General features: G+C 53.1%; 1 protein-coding gene across 2 annotated transcripts in view; it reads right to left on the bottom strand.

The window, feature by feature from the left end:
- TAPBPL (TAP binding protein like) overlaps positions 1 to 19,557 on the bottom strand; it is a 112,051-nt gene that overhangs the window by 17,549 nt on the left and 74,945 nt on the right. Inside the window, exons 1-2 of one of the 2 annotated variants that reach the window (XM_075348334.1) lie at positions 3,203 to 3,265; positions 2,915 to 2,977 (exon numbers count right to left, since the gene is read on the bottom strand). In XM_075348334.1, coding sequence (XP_075204449.1) covers positions 2,915 to 2,963 — 49 coding nt within the window. In that variant the 5' untranslated portion in view covers positions 2,964 to 2,977; positions 3,203 to 3,265. Of the gene's footprint in view, positions 1 to 2,914; positions 2,978 to 3,202; positions 3,266 to 19,557 lie in introns of those variants that run through there. The other variant, XM_075348335.1, reaches the window with a different exon arrangement.

Below are 19,557 nucleotides of genomic sequence, written 5' to 3'. Positions count from 1 at the left end.
GCACCATGCCACTAGAGCAGGGTAAGGGGTGCACCATGCCACTAGAGCAGGGTAAGGGGTGCACCATGCCACTAGAGCAGGGTAAGGGGTGCACCATGCCACTAGAACAGGGTAACGGGTGCAACATGCCACTAGAGCAGGGTAAGGGGTGCACCATGCCACTAGAGCAGAGTAAGGGGTGCACCATGCCACTAAAGCAGGGTAAGGGGTGCACCATGCCACTAGAGCAGGGTAAGGGGTGCACCATGCCACTAGAGCAGGGTAAGGGGTGCACCATGCCACTAGAACAGGGTAACGGGTGCAACATGCCACTAGAGCAGGGTAAGGGGGCACCATGCCACTAGAGCAGGGTAAGGGGGCACCATGCCACTAGAGCAGGGTAAGGGGTGCACCATGCCACTAGAGCAGGGTAAGGGGTGCACCATGCCACTAGAACAGGGTAACGGGTGCAACATGCCACTAGAGCAGGGTAAGGGGTGCACCATGCCACTAGAGCAGGGTAAGGGGTGCACCATGCCACTAGAGCAGGGTAAGGGGGCACCATGCCACTAGAGCAGGGTAAGGGGGCACCATGCCACTAGAGCAGGGTAAGGGGTGCACCATGCCACTAGAGCAGGGTAAGGGGGCACCATGCCACTAGAGCAGGGTAAGGGGTGCACCATGCCACTAGAGCAGGGTAAGGGGTGCACCATGCCACTAGAACAGGGTAACGGGTGCAACATGCCACTAGAGCAGGGTAAGGGGTGCACCATGCCACTAGAGCAGGGTAAGGGGTGCACCATGCCACTAGAGCAGGGTAAGGGGGCACCATGCCACTAGAGCAGGGTAAGGGGTGCACCGTGCCACTAGAGCAGGGTAAGGGGTGCACCATGCCACTAGAGCAGAGTAAGGGGTGCACCATGCCACTAGAGCAGGGTAAGGGGTGCACCATGCCACTAGAGCAGGGTAAGGGGTGCACCATGCCACTACAACAGGGTTTTACAACAGATCCAGTTTATCAACATAAAACCTTTATTTTGCCCAAAACCTGATGCTGATAATTAGAGAGCAGCAATGACTGTAGAGAGCGATGATCAGTAAATGTTCTGCAGGTAACAACAGTCACAATCAGTAGGACGTGCACCGGCCGTCGCTGGGAATGACTTCAGCACATCTGCAGCCACAGGACATCACTAGTCTCTCACACTGCTCTGGTGAGATTTTGGTCCACTCTTCTTCCAGTCTCTTCCACAGTTCTTTGACTGTTGTGGGTTTCTTGGCCATAACTTTGTCACCAAGGATTCTCCAGAGGTTTTCTATTGGGTTTAGATCAGGACTCTGGGCTGTGGCCATTTCATTGTTTCGGAAACTGTTTTCCCCATTTTGCTGTGTGACAGGGGGCATTGTCCTGGATGAAAATTGCTGGCTGATTGAATGATGAACACAAGTAAGGGACCACGTGTTGTGAAGAAGGTTCTGATCCACACTTGCAGTCACTCTGCCATGTAGCTGTATGAGAGGTCCAGCCCCTGGTGCAGAAAACATTCCCCAAACCATGACACTTCACCCCACCACCTTCCATTGACTTCTTAACACACTTTGGGTTCAGTCTTTCCCCAATTTGTTGACAGACAATGTTTTCCATCAAATACGAATAAATGAAACTTGCTTTCATCAGTAAAATAACCTGTGGACACTTCTCCTCTGTCCACACAACATGCTCCTCACCAAAGGTGAGTCTAGCCTTGTGATTCTTTCTGCTAATGAGAAGTTTGGTCACTGCAGAGTGAGCTTTCAGTCCAAATGCTCTTAAACATTGTGACCCTGTATGACAAGACAGATCCTTACCCTGTTCAGTGCTGAACTGCCGAGCAATTCCAGCTGCAATGTGGGAACGATTACACATGGAGAGTCTCCACATTATCCTGTCCTCTCTTGCATTTGTCTTTCGAGGGCGACCGGCCTTCTTGGGGGACTTGAAAGATTTTGTGATGTTGTAAAGATGCAATATTATCAAAATCACAGACTTGGAACGACCAACTTCTCTTGCTATGGCCGATAGGGTCACCCCTTTGGCCTTCATCTGGACAACCTGCTGCTGGAGGCTTTCAGTCACTTTGGAACGACAAAGTCAGTGCAAACTGGAAAGTCAGGCTGCCAGTTACATAGGGTTTGTCAGATAATTAAGGAAATTAGCACCAGGTGCCAGATTAACACCAATAACTTACAGGGATCTGAAAGTGTTCTCTAATTTTGATCCGTGTTCTTTTACATTTATCTCATTTTTATTTTGTGCTTTACATAATGTATGAAATAAGCTTAAAATCCTGCGAGTCTCCTCATGTTAGGATATAATCACATAGGACAACACAAGGACTGCAACATTTAGGAAATTGTGTGTTGTTCTCTAATTTTGATCTCCAGCGTATATGTACTGTTCTGATGGCAGAGCTGTTAGTAGTAAACATGTATTTCCTATTTTCTGACATCTAAACCTGGGGTGCGTTTATTAGTAAGGTGCATCCTATCATCTAAAATATACGGTATACGTCCCACCACCCGCACTAGTCAGTGTCAGGACCGGACGATAACTAGGGGGGGCCATTCTAAGGTTTGCTAATGGGCACTGCCTCTTCTATTAATACTCTAGTCGCACCCACAGCTCTGATCACAGGCGGCATAATTAATAGGTCACTATCTTCCTGCAATGGAAAGTACCTCTAACGTCAGACTCCTCACTTTAAAAATGGCTGATAACATTGAGCAATAGACTGAATAATGCATCTCGACACTACAAGATATAACAGAGTGTAGCATTAGGGTCCCTTTAAGGAAACAATAGTGTAATATCGCGATAAACTTTGACGCCATCTTTTTTTTTAAGATCACCCCCCCTCCCCTTCCCCCCTCCCCTTTCCCCCACAATATTCCTTACTGTTTAGGCTCAGGATCAATTCCAGATGTAAATATCCATCGTTCTTCATATCAGTGATTCTTTCTGCAGAGAACGCACAATAATAAATATACCGCTATATATAATCACTGGCAACGACACTACACACAACACAAGCAGTCACACACACAGAATACATCAGCAGATCACACAGCACATACATGAACGGACACACAGAGAGCGCTGCACTGAGGACCAGCACCCCGCACACATAATAATAATACCGCCACCCTGTACACAGCACAACACATAACACACAACAAAGCTCACCACAGTCAGCGAAGACAGGCAGCAAATTCACAGCATCGGTTTTCACTTTCAGTTTAGCAGAAGTCACATGATCACAGCGAGATCAGCAGACTACTCACCCTATACAATGTGGGGAGTAATATTCTGCTTCTCTTAAAGGGACCAAATACTATATAGTAGTTATTCATTCAGGGGCAGTATTATAGCAGTTATATTCTTGTACATAGGGGCAGTATTATAGTAGTTATATTTTTGTAAATAGGAGGTGTCACAAACCACCGGGGGGTCACTCAGAAATCCCCCGCGCTGGCTACCAGTACGTCACAATCGGGGGGTAACAAGTGGGGGTCACCCCTCCTTTATACCTCCCGACCGACAGACAGAGCACGTGACGCGCTCTCTAGCGCCCCTCTTATAGTCAGGCCAATTATGGAATTGCCCGACAATAAGCAAGGAGGCCGCTATACTACTTATGCCGATTATTGAAGGGTCCCCGGTGAGAGTAAGGTATATATTCCCCCGACCTCCGCGGGCGGAATATATAAAATCTCCCCGAATCTCACTGGCCTCCCCACAATAATCCTTGGCACAATTCGCTGCCACCAACCGATTTACGGTAACTATTAGCCGAACACACAGACGTGGGATTCAAGATCGAGATAACAGAACAGCCCAAGATTAATTATATAATTTAATCAGCCTAAAGCACACTAGAAACTACAATATATACAATAGGGAATCTACAGAATATACATATGTCAGAGTACAGTTACAATCAAAGCATGGGTTACAAACAGGCATACACAGTTCCAGCAGTTACCTTGTTGCGTCTGGCCACAGGGGGGCGCTGTAGGCCAGGTTTCCAGGAACTCCCTCACAGGTCTTTCCCAACCAGGCCCCCGAGCAGAAGAACACTGGAAAATGGCCGAAGTAGGGTTATCAACCTGGGCAATCCAGGTCCCCTCCTACCTTAGTGACCTCACAGGGAGCACTGCTCCACCCCTGGCTTGAGTTATGGACAATATCCCAACATGGAATATGGGCCATAACTTTGCCTGGGAGCGTCGTAGGCGGACGCCAATGCTCTCATTGTGACAGTTATGAATTTAGCTACAGAACGAGGGGACTCATGACCTGTCTGCCAGTTCCCCATTGGCTGATATCACGCCTGGGGCATTTCCCAATGTCCTGCTCCCATAAAAAGGGGGTGCCGGCATCGTCCACATGCGGAGACACCATTTTTATGGTTGCCATATTTATCGGAAATATGGCTTGCGAGATATGAACCATTTTTTACTGGAGTCGTTCTGTCTGGCTATTTCCATAGCCTTGCTAACTAGCTAGCAGCTCCTACTACAGGGTGACGGCAGGGAGTCATCCTGTGTCCATTGTCCTAAAGCCACCTAATTTCCATATCACAGGACATGGCCATGGGATTTGTTGCTAAACCAGTTGTGTGAAGGAAAGGGGGGGTGACACCAGGAGAGGGCTTCCTGACATACTTGAATATCATGATTTATCGTCATATCTCCGGATTTACCTCACACCTCCCCCCTTTTGAGGGCGCTAGGGGGCAGCACACTCCGGTGTTCCCCCGTGCGCCCGTCCGCGACCTCTCCTTGTCGGGACAGCCCGTCTGCGTTACCGTGGTCACGGCCCCTTTTGTGGCGAATGGTGAAGTTGTATTGCTGGAGCGCAAGGCTCCATCGCAACAATCGCCCATTCGTCCCAGAGACGGTGTGCAACCAGCTGAGGGGATTGTGGTCCGTCTCCACGATGAAGTGGCGCCCGTATAGATAGGGTTGCAGACGCTGCAGGGCCCACACTATGGCCAGGCACTCCTTCTCCATCGTGGAATAGGCAACTTCCCTTGGTAACAGCTTCCTGCTCAGGTACAAGACTGGGTGCTCTTGGCTCGCAGAGTCCACCTGGCTGAGCACCGCACCGAGGCCGAAGTCACTGGCGTCGGTCTGTACTACAAACGGCCGCGTGAAGTCGGCTGCCTGTAGCACGGGCGGGCTGGACAGGGCGTCCTTTAGGGCCCGGAAGGCTGTCTCGCAGTCCATTGTCCAATCGACTGCAGAGGGCAGCTTCTTCTTGGTGAGGTCCGTCAAGGGCTTTGCCAGGCTACTATAGCATGGAACAAACCTCCTATAGTACCCAGCGGTCCCCAAGAAGGACATCACCTGCTTCTTGGTCCTGGGGGTGGGCCAGGATGCGATGGCCTCCACTTTCTCAGGCTCGGGCTTCAGTGTTCTCCCACCTACCCGGTGACCGAGGTACTGGACCTCGCTCATGGCCAGCTGACACTTTCCCGGCTTGATGGTCAAACCTGCCCGGTGGATCCGCCTGAGCACCTGTGCTAGATGCTCTAGGTGGTCCTCCCAGGTGGGACTGAAGACGGCAATGTCATCCAGGTACGCGGCCGCGTACCCTTCAAGTCCCTTGAGCAGGGTGTTGACCATCCGCTGGAAAGTGGCAGGGGCATTCCTCATCCCGAATGGCATCACCGTGGACTCGTACAGTCCAAATGGGGTAATAAAGGCAGAGCGTTCCCTGGCCTTGTGAGTCAGGGGGATCTGCCAATATCCCCGGCTCAGATCCATGATGGTCAGGTACTGAGCCCCGGCCAACTGATCGAGCAGGTCATCGATGCGTGGCATTGGGTACGCATCGGCGACCGTGACCGCATTGAGCCCCCTGTAGTCCACGCAGAACCGAGTGGTTCGGTCCTTCTTAGGGACGAGGACTACAGGCGAGGCCCAAGCGCTGTTGGATGCCTGGATCACCCCCAGCTTCAGCATCTCGTCAATCTCCTGGCGCATGTGTTGCTGCACCTCCAGGGAGACCCGATATGCTGAACGCCGGATCGGGGGATGATCCCCAGTGTCCACGTGATGGACAGCCAAGTCAGTCCTTCCGGGCTGGTTGGTAAACAACCCCCGGAAGGGGTGTAGGGTGGCCCACAGCTGGGACCGTTGGTCCTCCAAGAGCTGGTGGCCAACCTCCACATCCTCAATGGATCCGCCTGCCCTAACCTGGGCTAGCATATCCAAGAGGGTTTCCGCTTCTCCCTCCTCGGGCAGGTTGCACACGGGGAGCGCACATGCCTCCCGCTCCTGATGTGCCTTCATCATGTTCACATGGAAGGGCTTCCGCCTTCCACGGGCAGGGTCCAGGGTGACCAGGTACGTTACAGGGTTGAGCTGCTGGTACACGAGGTATGGGCCTTCCCAGGCTGCCTGAAGCTTGTCCTGTGGTACGGGGACCAGTACCCACACCTTTTGACCCACTTGGTAGGTCCTCTCACAAGCGTTCTGGTCGTACCAACGCTTCTGATCGGCCTGGGCTTGAGCCATATTGTCGTGTACCAGTTGCGTCAAGGCCTGCATTTTGTCCCGGAAGCGCATGACATACTCGATAACCGACACTCCAGGGGTGGCCAAATCCCCTTCCCAAGCCTCTTTCACCAGAGCCAGGGGGCCCCGCACACGTCGCCCGTACAGGAGCTCAAACGGTGAGAATCCTGTTGAGGCCTGTGGAACCTCCCGGTAAGCAAATAACAGGTGTGGGAGATACCGCTCCCAGTCACGCCCATGGGAGTCGACCAACATCTTAAGCATCTGCTTTAAGGTGCCATTAAACCGCTCGCACAGGCCATTAGTCTGTGGATGGTACGGGCTGGCCACCAGATGTCGCACCTGGACTTGCTTACAGAGGGCCTCCATCAGCTGGGACATGAATTGGGTCCCCCGGTCAGTGAGCATTTCCTGGGGAAAACCCACTCGGGAGAAAATCTCCAGCAATGCGGTGGCCACCTTGTCAGCCCGAATGGACGACAAGGCCACTGCTTCTGGGTACCGGGTGGCATAGTCCACTACCGTCAGTATGAAGCGTTTCCCGGAGCTGCTGGGGATGGCCAGCGGGCCGACCAGATCCACAGCCACCCTCCTGAAAGGCTCATCGATGATTGGCAGAGATACCAGTGGGGCTTTGGGGCGTGGCCCCGCCTTCCCCACTCTCTGACAGGTTTCACACGAACGGCAGTAGGCAGCCACATCGGCCCCCATTTTTGGCCAGTAGAAATGCTGGTTTAACCTGGCCTTGGTCTTAGCGATCCCTAGGTGTCCGGCCATCGGAATCTCATGTGCGATCCGCAACAACTCCGTTCGGAACGGATAGGGTACCACCAACTGTCGGTCCCTGGGCCACGCCTCCGGTGAACCCTGCTGGACCGTGGCCCGGTACAGCCGTCCTTGGTCCCAGACCACTCGCTCCGGGTCCGAGTCCGAGGGAGGCTGTGCCGCCTGCTCCTTAAGAGCTTTCAGGCTGTCGTCAGCTTCTAACGCTGCCTGAAACCCCTGACTAGATGTGGCCAGAATCGACGAGACGGTCACATCTTCAGTCAGTACCCCGGGACCTGTGTCCTGGCCTCCACCTGACTCGGCTGCCACTTGGTCAGAAGGGGAAGAGCTATCGGACCTCCGGGAGGCCCCTTGGCTCCCAGCACTCCCACTGCGGGTGACAGCGGCCACAGCCGCTGCGACCGTGGGTCGTGCCTGCTCCTCCTCCGTTCCTGACCAAGTCGCCGGTTCAGGCAGACCTACCTGGCTTCCTGACACCCCGGTTGTGGGGGAACCATGCACCGAGATCTTACCTGGGAGCACTTCCGCTCCTGGACCGGCCCCAATCTCACCTGCCTGTTCCCCTCCTGCAGCAACAGAACCCCGCTGTGAAATCTCTGGGGACCCCACATTTGCTGTGGTAGCCCCCACCCCACACACTGGTCCTCCCCCTGCAGCACCCTGCTCTCTGCTTATCCCTGCAGAGGGCAACAGATCCCAGCTCACAGGCTGGTTACTTGTAGAGGCATTGTCACACCTTTCTCTGACCCCCTCCCCTGTCACAGCTGCAGCTGAGTGTGTGTCTATGGTGTCTATGCAAGCAGAAATATCAGAGTTCACTCCCTCCTCCCTTACATCATTCATAGATAACACATTAACATTGTTAGGAGTCATGTCAATACTGGCTGAAGGTTCAGCCCTTGGTTGGGGCCCAAACTGGGAGGTTATCTGCCCCAAATCTGTCCCAAGTAGCACGTTTGCAGGGATCCGATCAGTTACCCCCACCTCCCTCACCCCTCGCCCTGCGCCCCAGTCCACATAAATGTCAGCAACAGGCAGCGCCGGGTCAATGCCTCCAATCCCGGAGACAGCGAGGGTTTTTCCAGGGATCAAGTCTTGGGGGGACACCATCTCAGGCCGCACCAGAGTCACCTCCGAGGCGCTGTCTCGCAGTCCTATGGTCACAGACCGGCCGACGGTGACAGGTTGGAAGCTGTCCAGGGACCTACCACCACCCCCACCCACACAATACACCTTGGGCGGCCCTTGGGACGGGGACGGAGCCGGGGCCTTGGGACGCTGAGGGCACATGGCCTTGAAGTGTCCAGGTAGGTTGCACTGGTGGCACCGTCTTGGTTCTGCCACGGGCCTGGAGAGGGGAGTTGAGGGGGACACCCCCTGCAGTCTAGGGGCAGGTGGGGCAGTCGTAGAATTCATCTTACCCCCTCTCCAGGTGCTGCTGGTGGCTGCTCTCCTGGCCTCAGGAGCACGATTGTTGGTGTAGTCATCGGCCAGGGCAGCTGTAGCCGTGGACCCCTTTGGCTTCTGGTCTCGGATGAACTGGCGAAGATCCTCAGGGCAGTTCCACAAGAGTTGCTCCGTGATGAACAAGTCCAGGATCTCCGGTCCGGTGGAAAGCTGCAGGCCTTGGGTCCAGTGGTCGGCAGCTCGGGCAAGTGCCCGCCGGTGGTCAGCCCAGGAGTCCTTTGGTCCCTTTTGCAGGGTCCGGAACTTCTTGCGGTAGGACTCCGGAGTGAGGTTGTACTGTTGGATCAGGGCCCGCTTGATGGTGTCGTAGCCCTGATCTGCCTCAGCAGGCAAGTCCCCAAGGATATCCAGGGCCTTACCCCTTAAACGGGGGGTCAGGTATTTGGCCCACTGGTCCTTGTCCAGATGGTGCTGCAAGCAAGTCCGTTCAAAAGCAGTCAAGAAAGAGTCCAAGTCTCCATCCTTCTCCAGCACTGGGAAGTCCTCAACACGGACCTTTGGAAGTTTGGTGTCTCGAAGGTCACGTGTGGCTGATGAGGGCCGGAGCTGAGCTAGCTGCAGCTGGTAGTCACGCTCTGCCTGGCGCTCTTCACGCGCTGCCTGCCGCTCCGCAGCCTCAGCCTCACGCGCTGCTTGCCGCTCTGCCCTGCGCTCTGCCAGGAGTCCCTTGTAGCCCTCCTGGTCTCCAGCCTGGAGAAGGGCCATAGCCATTTGAAGAAGGCTATCCGAGCCTCCCAGGCTCGGTGGAATGGCACGTGGTGATCTGCGGCCCGCTGCGGAGCCTGGTGATTCACTGTCCCTTTCAGAGCGGAGGGCTGGCATCTGGCTCGTTGAGGAACCTTGGGTGAGCTCCTCCTCATCTTGTCCAGCAGTGCCAGGTTGCGCAATGTCCTCGGCAGAACGGTTTTCTGGCGTCGAGCTCCTGGAGGACTCGTGGGCAACCTCCTCATTGCTGTCCACAGCACCGTCCTCCCTCTCTTCGGCTCCTGCCTTAGCATTGGCCAGTTGCATAGCTCTGCTCCTGGTGCCATCAGCCATTCTTGCAGACTTTTGGTCACTGACACAGAACTGACACCTGATGCCTCCACACACCTTACAGTATCTGCACTCTGACACTCTAGTGTTGAGCTAGTCTGAAGACCCCAGCAGCCACAGCTGCTGCAGGCAGTCTTTAGTGTCTGGGAGTATGGGTCTCACACTCACACACACTATTATCTCGATCCCACCGCTATGCCACCAATATGTCACAAACCACCGGGGGGTCACTCAGAAATCCCCCGCGCTGGCTACCAGTACGTCACAATCGGGGGGTAACAAGTGGGGGTCACCCCTCCTTTATACCTCCCGACCGACAGACAGAGCACGTGACGCGCTCTCTAGCGCCCCTCTTATAGTCAGGCCAATTATGGAATTGCCCGACAATAAGCAAGGAGGCCGCTATACTACTTATGCCGATTATTGAAGGGTCCCCGGTGAGAGTAAGGTATATATTCCCCCGACCTCCGCGGGCGGAATATATAAAATCTCCCCGAATCTCACTGGCCTCCCCACAATAATCCTTGGCACAATTCGCTGCCACCAACCGATTTACGGTAACTATTAGCCGAACACACAGACGTGGGATTCAAGATCGAGATAACAGAACAGCCCAAGATTAATTATATAATTTAATCAGCCTAAAGCACACTAGAAACTACAATATATACAATAGGGAATCTACAGAATATACATATGTCAGAGTACAGTTACAATCAAAGCATGGGTTACAAACAGGCATACACAGTTCCAGCAGTTACCTTGTTGCGTCTGGCCACAGGGGGGCGCTGTAGGCCAGGTTTCCAGGAACTCCCTCACAGGTCTTTCCCAACCAGGCCCCCGAGCAGAAGAACACTGGAAAATGGCCGAAGTAGGGTTATCAACCTGGGCAATCCAGGTCCCCTCCTACCTTAGTGACCTCACAGGGAGCACTGCTCCACCCCTGGCTTGAGTTATGGACAATATCCCAACATGGAATATGGGCCATAACTTTGCCTGGGAGCGTCGTAGGCGGACGCCAATGCTCTCATTGTGACAGTTATGAATTTAGCTACAGAACGAGGGGACTCATGACCTGTCTGCCAGTTCCCCATTGGCTGATATCACGCCTGGGGCATTTCCCAATGTCCTGCTCCCATAAAAAGGGGGTGCCGGCATCGTCCACATGCGGAGACACCATTTTTATGGTTGCCATATTTATCGGAAATATGGCTTGCGAGATATGAACCATTTTTTACTGGAGTCGTTCTGTCTGGCTATTTCCATAGCCTTGCTAACTAGCTAGCAGCTCCTACTACAGGGTGACGGCAGGGAGTCATCCTGTGTCCATTGTTCCCACATCACCTAATCTCCATATCACAGGAGATGGCCATGGGATGTGTTGCTGGGATGTGACACCTTCCCAGATGGTGGACATTGAGAACAAGAAGGGAGGGGGCACTGCCAGGGAGTGATGAGAGCGATTATGACTGGAAGTCATAATTCATCTTCATATCCCAGGGTTTGCCTCACACCTCCCCCCTTTTGAGGGCGCTAGGGGGCAGCACACTCCGGTGTTCCCCCGTGCGCCCGTCCGCGACCTCTCCTTGTCGGGACAGCCCGTCTGCGTTACCGTGGTCCCGGCCCCTTTTGTGGCGAATGGTGAAGTTGTATTGCTGGAGCGCAAGGCTCCATCGCAACAATCGCCCATTCGTCCCAGAGACAGTGTGTAACCAGCTGAGGGGATTGTGGTCCGTCTCCACGATGAAGTGGCGCCCGTATAGATAGGGTTGCAGACGCTGCAGGGCCCACACTATGGCCAGGCACTCCTTTTCCATCGTGGAATAGGCCACTTCCCGTGGTAACAGCTTCCTGCTCAGGTACAAGACTGGGTGCTCTTGGCTCGCAGAGTCCACCTGGCTGAGCCCGCACCGAGGCCGAAGTCACTGGCGTCGGTCTGTACTACAAACGGCCGCGTGAAGTCGGCTGCCTGTAGCACGGGCGGGCTGGACAGGGCGTCCTTTAGGGCCCGGAAGGCTGTCTCGCAGTCCATTGTCCAATCGACTGCAGAGGGCAGCTTCTTCTTGGTGAGGTCCGTCAAGGGCTTTGCCAGGCTACTATAGCATGGAACAAACCTCCTATAGTACCCAGCGGTCCCCAAGAAGGACATCACCTGCTTCTTGGTCCTGGGGGTGGGCCAGGATGCGATGGCTTCCACTTTCTCAGGCTCGGGCTTCAGTGTTCTCCCGCCTACCCGGTGACCGAGGTACTGGACCTCGCTCATGGCCAGCTGACACTTTCCCGGCTTGATGGTCAAACCTGCCTGGTGGATCCGCCTGAGCACCTGTGCTAGATGCATTGGGTACGCATCGGCGACCGTGACAGCATTGAGCCCCCTGTAGTCCACGCAGAACCGAGTGGTTCGGTCCTTCTTAGGGACGAGGACTACAGGCGAGGCCCAAGCGCTGTTGGATGCCTGGATCACCCCCAGCTTCAGCATCTCGTCAATCTCCTGACGCATGTGTTGCTGCACCTCCAGGGAGACCCGATATGCTGAACGCCGGATCGGGGGATGATCCCCAGTGTCCACGTGATGGACAGCCAAGTTAGTCCTTCCGGGCTGGTTGGTAAACAACCCCCGGAAGGGGTGTAGGTTGGTCCTCCAAGAGCTGGTGGCCAACCTCCACATCCTCAATGGATCCGCCTGCCCTAACCTGGGCTAGCATATCCAAGAGGGTCTCCGCTTCTCCCTCCTCGGGCAGGTTGCACACGGGGAGCGCACATGCCTCCCGCTCGTGATGTGCCTTCATCATGTTCACATGGAAGGGCTTCCGCCTTCCACGGGCAGGGTCCAGGGTGACCAGGTACGTCACAGGGTTGAGCTGCTGGTACACGAGGTATGGGCCTTCCCAGGCTGCCTGAAGCTTGTCCTGTGGTACGGGGACCAGTACCCACACCTTTTGACCCACTTGGTAGGTCCTCTCACAAGCGTTCTGGTCGTACCAACGCTTCTGATCGGCCTGGGCTTGAGCCATATTGTCGTGTACCAGTTGCGTCAAGGCCTGCATTTTGTCCCGGAAGCGCATGACACACTCGATAACCGACACTCCAGGGGTGGCCAAATCCCCTTCCCAAGCCTCTTTCACCAGAGCCAGGGGGCCCCGCACACGTCGTCCGTACAGGAGCTCAAACGGTGAGAATCCTGTTGAGGCCTGTGGAACCTCCCGGTAAGCAAATAACAGGTGTGGGAGATACCGCTCCCAGTCACGCCCATGGGAGTCGACCAACATCTTAAGCATCTGCTTTAAGGTGCCATTAAACCGCTCGCACAGGCCATTAGTCTGTGGATGGTACGGGCTGGCCACCAGATGTCGCACCTGGACTTGCTTACAGAGGGCCTCCATCAGCTGGGACATGAATTGGGTCCCCCGGTCAGTGAGCATTTCCTGGGGAAAACCCACTCGGGAGAAAATCTCCAGCAATGCGGTGGCCACCTTGTCAGCCCGAATGGACGACAAGGCCACTGCTTCTGGGTACCGGGTGGCATAGTCCACTACCGTCAGTATGAAGCGTTTCCCGGAGCTGCTGGGGATGGCCAGCGGGCCGACCAGATCCACAGCCACCCTCCTGAAAGGCTCATCGATGATTGGCAGAGATACTAGTGGGGCTTTGGGGTGTGGCCCCGCCTTCCCCACTCTCTGACAGGTTTCACACGAACGGCAGTAGGCAGCCACATCGGCCCCCATTTTTGGCCAGTAGAAATGCTGGTTTAACCTGGCCTTGGTCTTAGCGATCCCTAGGTGTCCGGCCATCGGAATCTCATGTGCGATCCGCAACAACTCCGTCCGGAACGGATAGGGTACCACCAACTGTCGGTCCCTGGGCCACGCCTCCGGTGAACCCTGCTGGACCGTGGCCCGGTACAGCCGTCCTTGGTCCCAGACCACTCGCTCCGGGTCCGAGTCCGAGGGAGGCTGTGCCGCCTGCTCCTTAAGAGCTTTCAGGCCGTCGTCAGCTTCTAACGCTGCCTGAAACCCCTGACTAGATGTGGCCAGAATCGACGAGACTGTCACATCTTCAGTCAGTACCCCGGGACCTGTGTCCTGGCCTCCACCTGACTCGGCTGCCACTTGGTCAGAAGGGGAAGAGCTATCGGACCTCCGGGAGGCCCCTGGGCTTCCAGCACTCCCACTGCGGGTGACAGCGGCCACAGCCGCTGCGACCGTGGGTCGTGCCTGCTCCTCCTCCGTTCCTGACCAAGTCGCCGGTTCAGGCAGACCTACCTGGCTTCCTGACACCCCGGTTGTGGGGGAACCATGCACCGAGATCTTACCTGGGAGCACTTCCGCTCCTGGACCGGCCCCAATCTCACCTGCCTGTTCCCCTCCTGCAGCAACAGAACCCCGCTGTGAAATCTCTGGGGACCCCACATTTGCTGTGGTAGCCCCCACCCCACACACTGGTCCTCCCCCTGCAGCACCCTGCTCTCTGCTTATCCCTGCAGAGGGCAACAGATCCCAGCTCACTGGCTGGTTACTTGTAGAGGCATTGTCACACCTTTCTCTGACCCCCTCCCCTGTCACAGCTGCAGCTGAGTGTGTGTCTATGGTGTCTATGCAAGCAGAAATATCAGAGTTCACTCCCCCCTCTCTCACATCATTCATAGATAACACATTCACATTGTCCGGAGGCACGTCAGTACTGGCTGAAGGTTCAGCCCTTGGGGGGGGCCCAAACTGGGAGGTTATCTGCCCCAAATCTGTCCCAAGTAGCACGTTTGCAGGGATCCGATCAGTTACCCCCACCTCTCTCACCCCTCGCCCTGCGCCCCAGTCCACATAAATGTCAGCAACAGGCAGCGCCGGGTCAATGCCTCCAATCCCGGAGACAGCGAGGGTTTTTCCAGGGATCAAGTCTTGGGGGGACACCATCCCAGGCCGCACCAGAGTCACCTCCGAGGCGCTGTCTCGCAATCCTATGGTCACAGACCGGCCGACGGTGACAGGTTGGAAGCTGTCCAGGGACCTACCACCACCCCCACCCACACAATACACCTTGGGCGGCCCTTGGGACGGGGACGGAGCCGGGGCCTTGGGACGCTGAGGGCACATGGCCTTGAAGTGTCCAGGTAGGTTGCACTGGTGGCACCGTCTTGGTTCTGCCACGGGCCTGGAGAGGGGAGTTGAGGGGGACACCCCCTGCAGTCTAGGGGCAGGTGGGGCAGTCGTAGAATTCATCTTACCCCCTCTCCAGGTGCTGCTGGTGGCTGCTCTCCTGGCCTCAGGAGCCCGATTGTTGGTGTAGTCATCGGCCAGGGCAGCTGTAGCCGTGGACCCCTTTGGCTTCTGGTCTCGGATGAACTGGCGGAGATCCTCAGGGCAGTTCCACAAGAGTTGCTCCGTGATGAACAAGTCCAGGATCTCCGGTCCGGTGGAAAGCTGCAGGCCTTGGGTCCAGTGGTCGGCAGCTCGGGCAAGTGCCCGCCGGTGGTCAGCCCAGGAGTCCTTTGGTCCCTTTTGCAGGGTCCGGAACTTCTTGCGGTAGGACTCCGGAGTGAGGTTGTACTGTTGGATCAGGGCCCGCTTGATGGTGTCGTAGCCCTGATCTGCCTCAGCAGGCAAGTCCCCAAGGATATCCAGGGCCTTACCCCTTAAACGGGGGGTCAGGTATTTGGCCCACTGGTCCTTGTCCAGATGGTGCTGCAGGCAAGTCCGTTCAAAAGCAGTCAAGAAAGAGTCCAAGTCTCCATCCTTCTCCAGCACTGGGAAGTCCTCGACACGGACCTTTGGAAGTTTGGTGTCTTGAAGGTCACGTGTGGCTGATGAGGGCCGGAGCTGAGCTAGCTGCAGCTGGTGGTCACGGTCTGCCTGTTGCCGTCGCTCCGCAGCCTCACGCTCTGCCTGGCGCTCTTCACGCGCTGCCTGCCGCTCTGCCCTGCGCTCTGCCAGGAGTTCCTTGTAGCCCTCCTGGTCTCCAGCCTGGAGAAGGGCCATAGCCATTTGAAGAAGGCTATCCGAGCCTCCCAGGCTCGGTGGAATGGCACGTGGTGATCTGCGGCCCGCTGCGGAGCCTGGGGATTCACTGTCCATTGCAGAGCGGAGGGCTGGCATCTGGCTCGTTGAGGACCCTTGGGTGAGCTGCTCCTCATCTTGTCCATAATTGCCAGGTTGTGCGCTGTCCTCTGCAGAACGGTTTTCTGGCGTCGAGCTCCTGGAGGACTCGTGGGCAACCTCCTCATTACTGTCCACAGCACCGTCCTCCCTCTCTTCGGCTCCTGCTTTAGCATTGGCCAGTTGCATAGCTCTGCTCCTGGTGCCATCAGCCATTCTTGCAGACTTTTGGTCACTGACACAGAACTGACACCTGATGCACCCACACACCTTACAGTATCTGCACTCTGACACTCTAGTGTTGAGCTAGTCTGAAGACCCCAGCAGCCACAGCTGCTGCAGGCAGTCTTTAGTGTCTGGGAGTATGGGTCTCACACTCACACACACTATTATCTCGATCCCACCGCTTGCCACCAATATGTCACGAACCACCGGGGGGGGTCACTCAGAAATCCCCCGCGCTGGCTACCAGTACGTCACAATCGGGGGGTAACAAGTGGGGGGTCACCCCTCCTTTATACCTCCCGACCGACAGACAGAGCACGTGACGCGCTCTCTAGCGCCCCTCTTATAGTCAGGCCAATTATGGAATTGCCCGACAATAAGCAAGGAGGCCGCTATACTACTTATGCCGATTATTGAAGGGTCCCCGGTGAGAGTAGGGTATATATTCCCCCGACCTCCGCGGGCGGAATATATAAAACCTCCCCGAATCTCACTGGCCTCCCCACAATAATCCTTGGCACAACTCGCTGCCACCAACCGCTTCACGGTAACTATTAGCCGAACACACAGACGTGGGATTCAAGATCGAGATAACAGAACAGCCCAAGATTAATTATATAATTTAATCAGCCTAAAGCACACTAGAAACTACAATATATACAATAGGGAATCTACAGAATATACATATGTCAGAGTACAGTTACAATCAAAGCATGGGTTACAAACAGGCATACACAGTTCCAGCAGTTACCTTGTGTGTCTGGCCACAGGGGGGCGCTGTAGACCAGGTTTCCAGGAACTCCCTCACAGGTCTTTCCCAACCAGGCCCCCGAGCAAAAGAACACTGGAAAATGGCCGAAGTAGGGTTATCAACCTGGGCAAATCCAGGTCCCCTCCTACCTTAGTGACCTCAGAGGGAGCACTGCTCCACCCCTGGCTGGAGTTATGGACAAAATCCACAACATGGAATATGGCCATAACTTGGCCTGGGAGCGTCGTAGGCGGACGCCGACGCTCTCATTGTGACAGCTATGAATTTAGCTACAGAACGAGAGGACTCATGACTTGTCTACTAGTTCCCCATTGGCTGATATCACGCCTGGGGTATTTCCCCAGGTCCTGCTCCCATAAAAAGGGTGTGCCAGCATCGTCCGCATGCGGAGACACCATTTTTATGGTTGCCATATTTATCGGAAATATGGCTTGCGAGATATGAACCATTTTTTTACTGGAGTCGTCCTGTCTGGATACTTCCAAGCTTGCTAACTAGATAGCAGCCCCTACTACAGGGTCACGGCAGGGAGTCATCCTGTGTCCATTGTTCCCACATCACCTAATCTCCATATCACAGGAGATGGCCATGGGATGTGTTGCTGGGATGTGACACCTTCCCAGATGGTGGACATTGAGAACAAGAAGGGAGGGGGCACTGCCAGGGAGTGATGAGAGCGATTATGACTGGAAGTCATAATTCATCTTCATATCCCAGGGTTTGCCTCACAGGAGGCAGTATTATAGTAGTTATATTCTTGTACATGGGGCAGTATTATAGTAGTTATATTCTTGTACATAGGGGGCAGTATTATAGTAGTTATATTCTTGTACATAGGGGCAGTATTATAGTAGTTATATTCTTGTACATAGGGGGCAGTATTATAGTAGTTCTATTCTTGTACATAGGAGAAGTAGTTTAGTAGTTATATTCTTGTACATAGGAGAAGTATTATAGTAGTTATATTCTTGTACATAGGGGCAGTATTATAGTAGTTCTATTCTTGTACATAGGAGAAGTAGTTTAGTAGTTATATTCTTGTACATAGGGGCAGCATTATAGTAGTTATATTCTTGTACATAGGGGCAGTATTATAGTAGTTATATTCTTGTATATAGGAGCAGTATTATAGTAGTTATATTCTTGTACATAAAGGGCAGTATTATAGTAGTTATATTCTTGTACATAGGAGCAGTATTATAGTAGTTATATTCCTGTACAAAGGAGCAGTATTATAGTAGTTCTATTCTTGTACATAGGAGGCAGTATTATAGTAGTTATATTCTTGTACATAGGAGGCAGTATTATAGTAGTTCTATTCTTGTACATAGGAGCAGTATTACAGTAGTTATATTCTTGTATATAGAGCAGTATTATAGTAGTTACATTCTAGTACATAGGGGCAGTATTATAGTAGTTATATTCTTGTACATAGGGGCAGTATTATAGTAGTTATATTCTTGTATATAGGGGGCAGTATTACAGTAGTTATATACTTGTACATAGGGAGCAGTATTATAGTAGCTATATTCTTGTACATAGGGGCAGTATTATAGTACGGTAGTTATATTCTTGTACATAGGGGCAGTACTATAGTAGTTATATTCTTGTACATAGGGAGCAGTATTATAGTAGTTATATACTTGTACATAGGGAGCAGTATTATAGTAGTTATATTTTTGTATATAGGAGCAGTATTATAGTAGTTATATTCTTGTACATAGGGGCAGTATTATAGTAGTTATATTCTTGTACATAGGGAGCAGTATTATAGTAGTTATATTTTTGTATATAGGAGCAGTATTATAGTAGTTATATTCTTGTCCATAGGAGCAGTATTATAGTAGTTATATTCTTGTACATAGGGGCAGTATTATAGTAGTTATATTCTTGTACATAGGGGCAGTATTATAGTAGTTATATTCTTGTACATAGGGGCAGTAGTATAGCAGTAGATGATATGTACGATATATTGCAGTGAATTGGTCACATTGTTTGGGTCATCCTCTCACTATTACATTGTGCAGTCTCTGCTGCTATTACTGGAAATTATTGGGGGGGAATTCCTGTCTGAGATGAGCACGGAGCTGCAGGAGACAAGGTGTGGACCTTATCCCCAATGTGAGATGAGACGCAGATAGAAACCTCACACAATGGGTCTGTGTCATCTGTCACCCGTTATACATTGTACAACATAATATTTTACAACTTTCAGCAATAATTGTAGTAAAAGACGTGGACGGCAAATATGGATCATATACAAGGATCTACTGCAGCCAGAATGGTAACAGGTTAGGAAACCCCAGAGATGTGGCAGATACAGCTGATCAAAAGGTGAACTATACTGAGCATTATTTGTGCACTATATGGCAGTATTATGTGGGCTCTTTAAGGGTATATTGAGTATTTTTTTTCATTTTATGAAATCACTATGTTGAATTTTTAGGAAGGGCTATTTCTCTACTGAGTATTATTTGGGCATGATATGACGGTAATAATCTCAGCAGCATATGGGAGTAATTATTATACTTAACAATGTAAATATTTCTGGTAGGGGTCTGACACCTAAGACCCTGAGAAGTGGGGCATCCAGTCCCCATTACTCTATAAATGAAGGTTAAGTATAAGTGGCCACTTTCCAGT

The sequence above is a fragment of the Anomaloglossus baeobatrachus genome, chromosome 5, assembly GCF_048569485.1.
Source record: "Anomaloglossus baeobatrachus isolate aAnoBae1 chromosome 5, aAnoBae1.hap1, whole genome shotgun sequence".
Classification (NCBI taxonomy): Eukaryota; Metazoa; Chordata; class Amphibia; order Anura; family Aromobatidae; genus Anomaloglossus; species Anomaloglossus baeobatrachus.
The sequence above is the reverse complement of the archived record's forward strand: the minus strand, read 5'-3'. Positions and strand labels throughout refer to the sequence as shown.